This window comes from Sinocyclocheilus anshuiensis, unplaced genomic scaffold (assembly GCF_001515605.1).
Source record: "Sinocyclocheilus anshuiensis isolate Anshui unplaced genomic scaffold, SAMN03320099.WGS_v1.1 scaffold1154, whole genome shotgun sequence".
Classification (NCBI taxonomy): domain Eukaryota; kingdom Metazoa; phylum Chordata; class Actinopteri; order Cypriniformes; family Cyprinidae; genus Sinocyclocheilus; species Sinocyclocheilus anshuiensis.
This window is the reverse complement of record NW_015542345.1, coordinates 1,996,443-2,010,599: the sequence shown is the minus strand read 5'-3', so window position 1 is coordinate 2,010,599 and position 14,157 is coordinate 1,996,443. Positions and strand designations below refer to the sequence as shown.

The 14,157-nt window shown below is 38.3% G+C and overlaps 1 protein-coding gene across 2 annotated transcripts in view; it reads right to left on the bottom strand.

Moving 5' to 3' along the window:
- The window catches only part of igsf21a (immunoglobin superfamily, member 21a), a 202,801-nt gene that overhangs the window by 1,477 nt on the left and 187,167 nt on the right, over nt 1–14,157 (bottom strand). The window contains exons 6-9 of one of the 2 annotated variants that reach the window (XM_016489867.1): nt 13,426–13,906; nt 8,309–8,409; nt 3,994–4,186; nt 1,491–1,523 (exon numbers count right to left, since the gene is read on the bottom strand). In XM_016489867.1, coding sequence (XP_016345353.1) covers nt 1,491–1,523; nt 3,994–4,186; nt 8,309–8,409; nt 13,426–13,906 — 808 coding nt within the window. The remainder of the gene's footprint in view (nt 1–1,490; nt 1,524–3,993; nt 4,187–8,308; nt 8,410–13,425; nt 13,907–14,157) is intronic. The other variant, XM_016489868.1, reaches the window with a different exon arrangement.

Here is a 14,157-nt window from a genome sequence, read left to right as displayed (position 1 = left end):
GACACATGTCAGACATAGTGACCTCCCGAGGCCTTGTTCTACAAGCCATTTGACTTGCATACGAGGGGTATCTGAGGCTCGACTCAAGATTGGCGCTCACGTTGACCTGATTCTGTCCTTGCTCTCACACACCTGCCCTGCTGCATTTGCATATTCAAATTTACATCCGTAGACACGGCGGTGCACAGGAAAGAGGTGCGGTGAGAGGTTTTGGGTGAGGCGAAAGAGAGAGAGAGTGAAAAAGAATAAGAGAAAAACATAAGAAATAAAGGCAGAGGCCTCCTTCCGCCCTTCTGCCTGACAGTTCTTCATCTTTACATATGAGACTTTAAGAAACTGTAAATGAGCCAGCACTGAATGTATAAAACAACTGTAATCCATCACTGAATTATATTTGCTGTGGACGCGCTGGTGCATTGGTAAGTGATGGCTCACTTCTAGAATCTAAATGATGAAAGCAGCAAGCCTACAGAAGACACATGGCCTCTTGAGAGGAGGAGAGGACGGAGGGAGACCAGAGAAAATAAAAACACAGTATGTAGCCTTAGAAAAGTCTCAGAGAGGGAAAGAATTAAAAAGACAAGAGGAATGGGCAAACTAAATAAAACTGAACTATTACAGTATTTTCCTTGCTCTGGATAGTATCTAAAGAGCAGTGTACTACAGCATCCTTTCAATCTATAGAATAGCTGGTTATTATCTCCTGTCCTCAGTATGGTTACAGAGTAAAGCCTATACTTTTACTTGCTGGATAGCTATAATTTATCAAACCACAATTAAGCAATTTCACAATTCTATAATGCATAGGAAGCAAATACTGCTTTTGAAACATACAGCAATTCCAAGAGAACAGTTCCACACATTATACTGCATTTATATATAGTATATTCTATACAATGCGTAATCCAATCAATAGTATCCAGTTATCATCTCGAAAATTAATATGGTGCATTGTGGGATACAGTCTTTTTTTGCATAACTGTTAATTCTTAAAACTAACAATGCATTCTCTTGCGATGCATCCAAAAGGTTTTTCTTTTTTTTTTTTTGTAAAAAGTATGCAACAGTGTTGTCACTTGACCTATGTTGCATGTTGTACTTATTGCTTGCTTTTTGCTTATTTAATTCAATGAATGATTATCTCAGAAACAAATATAGTTATTTCGAAAATCTAATTCAATGTTGTGCAAAAAGAAAAAAAAAAGAAGTTTTGGCAAGTATTTGATCAATGCGATATTGCTTTTGGTTCATGTGCCATTCTCACAATGTTACATTAAGTTGAGTGCAATGCATTTCGGGATAGTATTCTGACCTTGCTGCATTTCTGTAATTTTTAATATCAGTTATGCAATTATACCACCCGTAGGAAGAAAACACAGTGAAACTGCTCACTTGTAATTCTTAATTCATTAAGGATTCTTCTCAAACAAGAGGCAGCAAAAAGCTCACACAGCCAAGGAATCTAATCATTGAGGCGTTCAAATACTTACTGTTCGGATTCTGTGTGTTTTTCATCATACTTTCTGCAGAACAGAGAAGAGGAGGGGGAGTTGAAGATTAAGAGGTGGGGAGGGAGAGAGAAGAATGTATTAATAGATAATACAAGAGATAACCATCATAGGGTTGTGCTCTAATGGATAAAAACCACAAGTCTCTTAGAGACAAGACTAGAACACCGCTGAAGAGCTATCGGCAGCCAACGTTCAAAAGTTCACTTCTATTCTTGGCAGGCTTCAATGTAAAATCCACCAAAGACTGCAACCTTTTGAACTTTGAGCTCTCTGTGCACGCACAGATGAGCAAACTCCAAAAAAATACCAAAATATTTTCTAAGAATCCTCAACCGCCTCCAAGACCGCAAAAATCTATTAACAAGACCTGATGCTGCAAGCTTCCTTTCTCCTAAATTCTCATCTTTGTTCTTTAATACAGCTGAAGGGCTCTAATGAATGGCTATTGAAACGGGTCAATAGTAGCCCAGTTCAAAGGCTCTTAATCACCATTCTCCCCTCTGTGCCACCCGTGTTCAGACTCAAAAACACAAGGATGTTTTGAATGTGGTGGATGACGCGGGCCACACTAGGCTGTTAAATAGACATTAATGCTTCTCCACGTGAACCATTCCTGAGGTGATGCCATCCCTAAAGAACCACTTTTCACTAAATGGCCTCCTGTACTCTGCCCCAAAAATCTGTAGATGTGCATGAAGAATAGGCCTGAAGAATAGAAGTAATAGGCCGATTGAATATTATGTGATTATTTACTCACCCTCATGTTATTTCTAAGCTGTATTTTTTCAGAGAAACTGTTTTTGTGCAATGAATTAGGTTTGAAGCTTTGAAGGATCAGGAAGGATACAACTGCACCATAAAAGCATCATGGTCCACACAACTCACCCATAAACACTGATCAATTAAGTTGCTGTTCACTGAAAATCTTGACATCTGCCTGCACATTTAAATAATGTCTTTTTAGGTTTCTTTCCAATGACTTGGTTGATTCTGTTCACAAAACCAGTATAAACTCACTGATTTAATTATCTGGCTGCAATGGTTGACAGTTCACTCAAGGGGAAACTTTCAGATAAGTTGAAATATAGACGATGGACAACTTTATGGACTGCTTTAATGACATATTTAAGATTCTTTTTCATTCTTTTTGAAGTTTGAAAGCTTCAGTCCCCATTCATTGTACAATATTTGAATGGTAATGGATTATTTAATTCAATGTGTAATGTCTAAATATGCTCTCAGAAAAAAATATCGTTATTTTTAACATTTAATTAAATTTTGTGTAAAAAAAAATACGTTTTAACAAATACTCAGTCAAGGAGATACTGCCTTTGTTACATGTGTCATTCCCAAAATGGAAGATCAAGTCAAATGCAATGCATTGCCTCGTGGCATCTCTGTAATTTTTTTTACAACTTTAGTTGTATAATTCTGCACAAAGTGTAGTAAAGAGTGACCAATTCTTCAAATTTTTGAGTTTAGAATGACATGAGGATGGGTAAATAATGACAATTTTTAATTTTGTGTGCCCTATCCCTTAGCAAAAGTCATATGTGTGTCGTAAATGATCATGTATTATTTTAAAGGAGTGAGAAGCAATTGTTTTTGCATGTGGTTGAATCTACAATAAACAACTGATTCAATTGATCATGGGTGCAATTGTATGTTCACGCCTGATGGTGAAGCATATTCAAGCTTGTTGTCCTCAGCCTTGGCTGTCATTCGGATTATCCAGAGGAGCACCGACTGTCCTTCATCTTCCAAAGCACATCTTTGATTAGATCTGCGCTCACACTATAGGTAGATCTCTCATAAAGCCTGACAGCCTCGAAAGCTCAGGGGGGAAATTAGTCCAGGGGCGGCAAAACACACACACACACACACACAAATGCATCAGCAAACAATCTCTTTCTAACATCAATGAAAACAAAGCCAAGACTTAGTGGGCACAGCATCTGTTTCAGCAGCAAAGGATGGCCAGACAAAACCACAGGGGAATGAAACTGTCACACAATCACACAAAAAGGCTATTTTTCTTTTAACAACATGTTGATGATTTCATATTTGTGCTAAAAAAGACAATATCCCTTAAGGAAAGACATCTGTGACCCCAAAAAATGATAAAAATACTGGAGATTTGACCGTTATGTGTTAATGTAATCATCTATTTTTTGTCACAAATTTCTGAATAAGCTGCTTCCCTGCTTAGTTTAAATAAATAAATGTCCTTATATGCAATGCTTGGTTTTATTTCGCACTTTATCATGAACTAAAATGTTATTTTTGTTGACTAAAATTTGAGTAAATTTGACTAAAATCATTGAATGACTTGACGAAATACTGGCTTAATTTAAAGGATATTGTCCTCAAAAGACAAAAAACTAAATCCAATAGAATACAATGAGAAACAGAATTCCATAAACAAAGACCTTTAATTATTGCATTTAGGATAGAAATAGGAGTTACTGTTGGAGCTACTCACCAAAAACAATGAGGCGTATGTGTGTGTCAGTGGAGCCCAGTGGATTCTGGGCTGTGCAGCGGTACATGGAGCCATTTAGTTCTGCAGGCACTCGCTCCAGCACCAGTTCCTTCCCATCTCTTTCAGTACTGCCATCCAGCAGTCTGCCACCAACCCGCGTCCAGGTGAACAGAGGCTCAGGAAACACCTCATTCTGGAAGTAGTGTGTGTGTTTAGTACACAAGGATGTGAAGATAAAGGAAAAAAGGATGAAGAGAAAAAAATCAGTCCGAAGAAGACAGGGATGCAAAATATATTGGTACTAAATCAGTTACTGACTTATATTTGATTTTTTAAAATTGCAATTTAAATTGTGCATGATTTATCCTATATATAACATTTGCTGTCATCTAATGCTCACCTCATTTGAGCTTTTTCTTCTTTCGAAAGATAATTTCTCAAAATGAATATCAATTTTTTAATAATACATCATAATGTTATGAGGTGTAAAATCACAATTGATTTTAACGCTTTATTTTACATTTATTTAGTTAATACAGAAATTGTATATCAAAAATGTATCCATTTAAACAATTATTAGCTTCAAAGGCATCTTATATCATTAAGAAACGTTATATTATGAACAATATAAACTCATTAAAAAAAATGCTTCCTTTAAAAAAAAACACGAAAACAACAAACAAACAATCAATCAATACTCAATACCTTTCCATTTGGAAGAAAGGACAGAAAATAAGAGAAATAAATCTTGCACCAAGTCATCAATGAAATGCAATACTATATTGAGACAATTTAAGCATTTCTTGTAATAGACTTCCAGGAAGAGGAATGTAAGGGGTTTGATGGTTGTTAGGTGGGCAATGAAAAAACATCACATTAAACAGGTAATCCACAAGAGGCAAAAGAATATCAATTATTCTTATTTGCTCCTTTGCAGTGGTCCATGGTGTAGCATCGTCTGCAACTATGCCTGGAAGCCCACTAACACAATACATAATTTCATGTCTATTTGAGCAAGTCCTTGTCTTTTAATACTTGTGAAAGCTCACTATAAGACCATTTGATTCTACACAAGAGGACAGGTGTTATGAAACTCAGAAATCTCAGTGTCTGTGCCAAGGCTACATCCCGATTAATTGTAGATCCAGTTTCCGGACATGGGAGAGGATATCTTTCCCCTGCTGATCAAACCAATCTACCCAGGTTCTAGGTGGGATAAGTGACTGGCTGGCACAATCCATCTAACTTCACAAAATCATGTGGCTTGTCTGGGTGACCTTTGATAATGGCTCATTGGAGAGTGTGGCTTGCCTGTGTCACTGGACTTCCACATTCACACCATGACAGCAGTGAAATGAGTTTGCACTTGCTGGTGGAATCAGGTCAGATCCAGATAAAAAAAATATCCCACATGGCACTTGACTGGTTAAAATCAAGACATAATAAAACAAGCTCTTGGAGAGCATAAATGCTCAGTACTCAAATGCAACATTTAAATTAGAAAGTAAGAAGGCACCAATGTGACCTCATTTGTTGGTGGTTAACTAGAGTCTAAGTAAACCAAAGGGGATATTGAGTCTGTTTTTTTGTGACTGTTTGAACTGCAGGGTAGTATTTAGTTTTCTGTGATAACATTTATCTTATCTACATGTGAAACCCAAGGCCGTGGAGCAGTTTAGGATAAGGGAGATTTTCTTCCAAATACATTTCTATTGGCTTTAAAATCCTCTGAAATCTTTTGTTCAAATATTAAGATCCAAACTGGATTTATGTCCCCCGTCAAGCCTGTTTATGGTGACCATTCTTCTATTATTTAAAGGTGTACTTCAAATATGTAAAATGTGGGTGGAATAAACACACAGATCTGCCAGACAAACTGCCTATGTACCAACCAACTCCCTCCTCTACTCAGGTAACTCCGTCTTAGCGCGTTTTCCATCCAAAACCCAAAAAAGAGAGGGCATTCTTAATGGAAAATTCAGTTTTAGATGGTAGATGTATTTTGAAGCATGGTTTTTAGCTAATCTGAACTGGTTCAGGCTGGTCATTAGCTGGTCTAAGTGGACACTGACTGGGATTAGACTGGGATTGCTGGCCATCTAAATGGTCTACAAGCTTGCAAATGACCAATTCTGATCTGTGAATAACAATTCTACATCTGCTAATCACTAGTATAGACCAGCTAATGACCAGTTTACACAAGCTCACAGCCCCTTTTAACCGGCTAGAACACAGCTAAACCTGAAATTTCCACGAGGAATAAAACACAACTACTGTAACATTCTTTTAAATTCATGACAAACAAAATAGCGTAAAGTAGATTCAGTGATGATAGCATATCAGGTCTAATTTCTTTCCACCTGAATGCCGTTGGCTAGACACATCTCTGAGTCAGAGCTGTCACAAAGATTGGGCGGATCATCACCAAACTGTTCTGTGTTTATCTGCTGGGGAAGATTTTTTTATTTTTTTAGCTCTTGGCAGACGGTGATAGTTACACTGAGACAATCTCCCTGCTTCACTAAACTTGTGGAACTGATGGACTATTGAAGCAAGTATAAATTTGGCGCCGTTGATAGTAGAGTGCTCCTGGCTAGCTCTGTGCTCACACCTGTTTTGCTAGCTAGTCTGACAAGAACAAACGAAAGCAGCAAAATCCCTGAAAGCTGCAGTGAAATACATCAACAAACAGCTGATTTGTTTTTAATCAGATTATCTTATGCCTTCTGGTGAGAATACCAAACAGAACACAAACACAAGTAAGAGGAGTTTAGCGTTAGCAAAAAGAAGCAAAATGTTAGCATAATAAATCAGCCTGCCTTATTTCTGGGACTAGTTGTTGTCAAGCTTAGATTTTTCACAGCAAAAACAATTTTCTAGATCCATTTTAGTGTCTTGTTTATAGCATTTTACTGGAAAGCATCTTCTAAACAAGATAAATTTATATGAGAAACAAAACGGCCATTATTAAGATTAAAGAAAATATTATACCTTATACGCTACTATACCACAACAAGCTATACTAGGACCTAATTAAGCTTATTTTTTTAACTCGTCCTAACGGAATTGTTTTTTTTATTAGGCACGAATATAACAATTTCATGATTCTGTGCTTAAAACAAGTAAAATACTATTTGCCAACAGGGTAAGAAAAATAAATGTAACTTACTAATTATTCTTAAAAAGTGTCAGAATTTTGCTGCTCAAATATTTGTTTCTTGTTTTAAAGATATTTTTACGTCCTATATTATTCAGATATTTTTATTGGAAAACAATACCTAATTAGTACGAAAATTGGTAACACTTTAGAATAGGGAACACATATTCACTATTAACCAAGAGTCATCTATGAATACTTTCCTAATAGTTGTTAAGTTTAGGTATGGGGTAGGATTAAGGGATCTAACATATGGTCATGCAGAAAAAGGCATCAATATGTGCTTTATAAGTACTAATAAACAGCCAATATGCTAGTAATATGCATGCTAAGAAGCAACTAGTTAATAGTGAGAATTGGTCTTTAAAATAAAGCACTACCAGAAAATATTTTTTTGTAAAGTTCTGACTCACCAATTATTTCCTTTAACAGCTAACAGCATGCAAACCGGATAAATATCTAAATGGAACAAATGTGACCCATGTTATCATTTAGCAATTTTATGAAAATTTTTCATTTAAAGAGATTTATTAAATGCAACACTGCATTAGTTTTGTTTCCTTTGTTCTGTGTTTATAGAGATGACACTGAAATATAGAGTGCTAGCAATTGAGAAATCAATTAAAGAAAAGATAATCGCAAATTAAATGGCATTTCATCCAAAGAGCTTTGTTGTCACTCAGTCTGAGTGTCTTTAGACCACTTACAAATGCAATTTGATTCTTATATTAGACTCTTATCATATCTCACAACCCATATATGTCCAGTACTTTCTAATAACCTTGAGTGCTCAAGGTCTTTTTTTGAGTTGCAGCCCAAAGTACTTTCCAATAGATCATTTTCAGAGTTCTGGTTCTTATGACCTTTAAAGGACTTTGAAAACCCCCTATTTTGATTTCATAGCAACTTACATGATTGAACGGTTTGATTTTGCCAGATGAAGTGCACCCCTCCTCGGACAGGCCAGACCATTTGGATTGATAGCTCATGGATAGCAGTACCAGGTCAGGAGCTGACAGATACACGTGTTGTATTGCACACTCTGTAAGAATGGTCACTATAGCCGTACATCACACAGGCTTAACTACACATGCGGGACAAACCTCCTCGTATCCAAAACTGAACTTGGCCCTGGTTTCGTAACCCCCATGGACTTACCACTGGAGATCCTACCTGGAAACCTTGGACGGTGATGCGAACCGTATCCCCTACCTTTGCTCTGGTAGGGGTTATCATAAGCTTGGGGCCTTTAGGAGCCGCTACGGAAGGAAATGAGAGAAAACACTGTCAGTTACAACAATACTAGAATACCAGCATAGCATTAACAGACTGAAGTCATGGCGTTTGACTTGGAGGTCAACTTGGAGATTCTCAGTTTCATTCATTGAAATTGCTGAGGAGTATTTATTTCCCAAGAGAGACAAGGACCTAAATTGGGTAGACACTCATTACTGAAGAAGAAATAGAGCGTGCAAGGCAAACGGTGGAGGAAGTAAGATAAGAGACACTTAGAGAACTAATTCCCTTGTCTTGTGTGGACCGAATCTCCCAGATGGGTTTAATTTGGTCTCAGAGAATGGCTGGGATGTGATGAAGGAAAGGAAGGTTAAAACATCATATTTTGACCTTCTCAGGCACTGAGGATTTCTCTTGTGTACTCAGGGGGAAGATAAGAAAGTGATTTTGTACATGTCTGGAAAGTGAGACCACAAGTTTCTCAAGTGAAACTTCCTCTATTCAGCAACACGAGCTAGGCGCTTTATAGTGTCAGAGTCTGAGTGTGAGAACGCCTCCGACTGGTCCCGTGTTAAGTGGTTCTGCATCGTTTACCATGATTACCAGCATCCACTCTGTGTAGCCCTGAGAACCATAAAACAAGTTTTGTGAGCCATATGTTTGCGCTACCATATAATTCCAGAGCGAAGCTTAGTAAATGAAGATTGGACTTGAAATTGTTCAAAAATACATCCCACTGTGGCCTTTTTTCAACCCTCATTACGGCTAATGCTACGCTTTGGCTCCTACAACACATACAGATAATCCAACTACTGAGAACTATGTGAAACAATGGCTAATCATGCTTTTAGCCATCAATCAAGCCACAGAGTGTCCAGCAAAATCTAATGAAGCATCAGGCCAGTCTTAGTCAGTTTAATGATTACCCCCCGGTGCTGCTTAATGGATTATGATTTCCGCTCTCACATTTGTAATGAATCCTATGAATGTGTATTTCACACATAAATCAAGTTAGGGCAGGACACTACACAGAATGCACAGAAATCCTCTTTTGCCTGCTTGCTTATTATGGAAATGATCCGGGATATCAGCGGCCAGGCTTTGCGGAGTGGATAAAGAGATGTGAAATGCAATACACGAGAGATTAAGAGCTTGTCAAGGCATGAATCATGACTCAATGACTCCATTGATTTTCCCTAAGAAAACAGTTGAAAAACAAAAGGAGAACACTGATAGGGCCTGTGTTCTGACAGAGCAATGGGCACTCAAAGGCTGACCCTGCCTTTTCCGTACCAAGTGGTTGAATTAATGGATCAATACCTTGGATTGCCTAACCTAAGCCCTAACCACCGGAGCTGTCAAAAAAATTCACTGAGCTGTGACATTTTCCTACCCGTGGTGCCAGGTAACTGTTCTGCCATAGCATTTTTTTCTTTTGAAAGAAAAAAGGGTTAACTTGCTTCTGTTAAAAAGCATTTTGAACAGAATTAGCCTGAGAAAGCCTTATAAAAAGCTTGCTGTTGAAGTAAGGTGATGGCCAGATGTTTGGGACCAACTCCAGGAGGAGCATTTGGTGACCCATGCCATCACCTTTGATTATGGCTGCAAGCACTGTATCTGATGAGCCACAGAGACGTTGACTTTTCAGGCTTCACTAAAGGAGGCAACTACAAAGTCTCAAAGTTTAGTCATCAAAACATTATTTATAGTATGAAAATATTTAACTTGTCTTAATGCACAATTAAATATACAATATCAACTAGACCAGCATAAAAAAACAGCCCAAGCTGGTTTATTTAGCAGAGCTAACACTGTCCAACTTGATGACTCTGTGCTTAATGCAATTTACCCAAGTACAACATGTTCCTGGATCAACATTTTTATCAACCAATCGGATTCTACCATTAGGTTTATTTATGACTGTTGATACAAATGTTCTTCCAGGACCAACAAAGAATCCATGTTCAATATGTATAAATCATGTCGGATTTAACCCTGGCTCATTCTTCTCAGAATTGTTTGACCAACTTCTCATGGTCCACTGAACCTCCAAGCTATCGAAACTCTTGATAGAGAAACAAGGTTGTTTGAATGTGCACAGATTCATTCACACTCCCACACACAACCCACAACAAACATCTGCCTACTTATTATCAGTCTATTGGGTAGAGGAACTTGCCGTGCAGGCATAGATCATCTCTAGCCTTTGGATGTGAGAATATAACTCATTCCCCTTCTGTGTTTTTGCTGAATCAGTAGCACCTTCACCCATGCAAATCCTTACTGCTGAGCCTGGCTCAGTTTTAATTATGGAGAGGCACTGACTGAATCACTGCATATTTGGATATGACTGACAGACAGCCAAGTCTTTGTCAAAGTCTAAACTTTGAACCTTGAAGTCATGGCAACAAGCCCAGCCGTGATGCTCTGAGGTGAGGACGGCGTTCTGAGAACACCGCCTCCACAGACTAACCACATCCATTTAGAGCACAGTGCAAGTCTCGCCTCATGAATATTCAGTGAATGTAATACAAATTTGAGTCGCTGTCAAGATGTTTCTGTCTCATGTGAAAATATTCAAAACTGTGAAAGATTTATGATTTGTGAATGCTTCTATGACTTGCATTTCATTTTCTGACTGGGTACAGGTTAGTGGATCACCTGTACTGGAAGTGTCATGATAATAACTGAAATTAAACCTTCTACTAGAGCAACTGCATACATAATATCGTCCAGTCTTATTTCCTCAGGTAATGGCTGCTAAAAAAATCCGCTTTGCCATCACAGGAATACAATACATTTTAGAATATATTCAAATATAAATCAATTGCAATTGTATTTCACAATATTACTGTTTTTACTGTACTTATACAAATGCAGGGTTTAATTCCGTCTTCAAAAATTACAGTTCAGACATGCTAAGCAATGCATAAAGGAAACAGATACAAAAACATTCACACATATGCATGTATTTCTTCACATAGGAGCTCACTGTTGTTATTTGGGGTTGTGCCAAGCTCAAGCCAGGTTTGTTGATGCTTTGAATTCTAAGTAAGATCCAATTAAAAACAACAACTGCACATTTTTGGATTTGTATTCTCTGGGTAAGAACAAAGAGAAGCCGAAACAGTGCTCTCCATCTTTTTTTTCTTAAGGAACATAGATGCTGTTAAATTTATGGATTGAATTGTTGCACAGACAAGCCCTTGTTAAAATATAAAAGTAGAAAGTTAGCAAGGCTTTTTTAGGCCTGCACTCTAGCGAATGTACTTCTCTCTCTCACTACATTGCAAGCAGTGACACAACACCCTGCTTTTCTTGTGCAGATTCAGAGGCAAACGTTCCTGCTCTCAAAACACATATTTAAAAAAATTCTTTGATGATATGGTTTATATACTAAACCATAACGCCTAATATTGCTCAATGGACTGAATTAAAATGCAGTGAATGTACTTTACAAATAAAACCAATTATTTTTCATTTTATTTGGAACTTCATTGATGTGAACCAATATAAAAGCTTGTTCAAAACTAATGAATAAATCTGGCATCAGTGCAAAAATAGATTCACATTACACAACACTAGAGTTAAAAAACTGACTTTAAATAGGGATTAAAAAAGGGTAATTTAAGAAAAGTAAAAGAATAAATAACATGTTCTTCCTCATCTTGACTGGCTTTGGGATATGTCTCACAGTATATATATTTTTACATTTCTCTATGTATCATTAATATGTGTAAATAACATAAAGCAGTTCTGCCAACTGAAAGCTGTGTGAATACATCTATTGCAGTATAAACGATAAAGCAAAATCTCTCCCAGCTGACGCATTTCTATCGTTGCACAGTATATGTTATTGACTAAGGGATCTGTCTTTGTCATTTAGCGCATAACCAATTCCTCACGCACTGTCATGGCTATATGTGATCAAAGTTTACTCTGCTGTTATTTTCTGCTGTGGTTGTAATAATTATTTCATGAACACCAGGGAATCATGTTTGAGTGAAAATAAATCCACATCTCTCTCTCATGCTAAGAGGTAAACATTTGCAAAAGCAGCAGATACTTTTGTGATAGGATTGCGAGTTCTGTCTGAGCAGCCATGAAACGCACAGGGGAAGATCATGCCGGAGTGAGACGAGAATGACGGAGCCAGTGAGAATGAGAAATATTGAATGGAAAAGGCATCAGCTTCTAGACCATCTTCTCTTTCTTCATCTTATCGCTGTTTTTTGTCCTTTCCCCCGCCTTCATCTCTTTCTGCACTGCTCCTGCACCACTAAGTGAGAGAAATGCCTCTGTTTATCTTGTCTTGAGTCTCATCACTTGCCTCTTTCTGAGGGCTGATAGCAGAGACTACAAGTGAGTGCTGCCTTTGAAGTGATAATGAGATCGTCAGGCCATCTTTGTTGTAGCTTTAAAACCAAAAACTACAAAAAAGCCTCTCATCCATGAAAATACAAAGGTATGCCAGTATCCCATTCTTTGGCAGCGTTGTGCCACAACTTTCATTACAGTATAAACAAGTGAACGCAACAAACCAATTTCAATGACACAAATATGAAACGCAACAAGCAGTTTGGCATATCCTCGTTTTAGCATCTTAATTAGAAGACGGTAGACTTTTTTACGATTATCAGTGGGTTGCAACAGTGAGATCCAGCAACAATGCTGTCTTTGAGCGCACTGTGAAATTCCTTTTATGCTTGATTTCTTTAATTCAGGTTGACTTTTTCAATAACATGGTTAAGTTAACTCAATCTACTGCGCAGACAGTTCAATGAATTGGCCTGTCAGTCACTGGGAGATTTTGTATTCTGCATTAGTAACTGCAATCTGCTTGCCTGTAACGCAATTAAGCAGCAAATAGAAACCAGTGTTGGTCTCACTGCATCTGTCAGATGGGGATGTAAAAGGATTCACCCACGATCAGACAAGGGGAGGTGAATAACAAGGTTGAAGGTCAAAAACAAAGCTTTCACATTGATCTAAAGATCTGTATCCTGCCAAATCAACGTTAAAGCCAACAAAAAGCTTACCCAGTATGACCTCAGTCTGCATAGGCATGGAGAGAGCCGGGTGCGTGATCTCGCAGCTAAACAGGGCGTCGTTGTCCAACTGCGGATTCAGAGTCCAGGTGAGTTTGGCCTGAACCAGTACAGACCCGTCGCTCTGGGGGATCTGCGTGTTGCTGAAGTAGTACAGGGGGTCAGTGCTCTGAACCCAGCGTGGGAACTCTCGGTTGACCACTGTCTCTGGGATGGTCTCTGTGGCCGGGCTGGGCTCTTGGCCGGGTTGTCTGGCCATGTAGCTCCGCCCAGGGCTCTCTGTGTTCAGGCGTCCGGGCCTGCCATCCGAACCCAGCAGAGATAGAGACTTTCTCAGCTTAGTGTCGTCCAGATCCCTGCTGATCAGAGGTCTGGCTCCACGCACACCAGCGGGGCCACCGCCCTCGTAACCCACGGTGGGTGAAACATTGGAGATCACCTCTATCAACTCTCCATCCCGTTTGAAATATACCTGGTAAGAGAGACAGAAAGTTAATAATTTTGCACTTCAATCAGACTAAAAACCCTTTAGTCTGACTGTCAGTTGGACTAAAATTAGACTGCCTCCAACTAGCCTATAAAAATATCTGTATAAATGAATGAGTGAATGAATGTATTTGCGATGGAAACAGACTCCAATCAGCCCCTAAATATGCTGGTATAAAATAAATAAATACACACACATGACATAAATAAAATAAATAAACACACACACACACACAC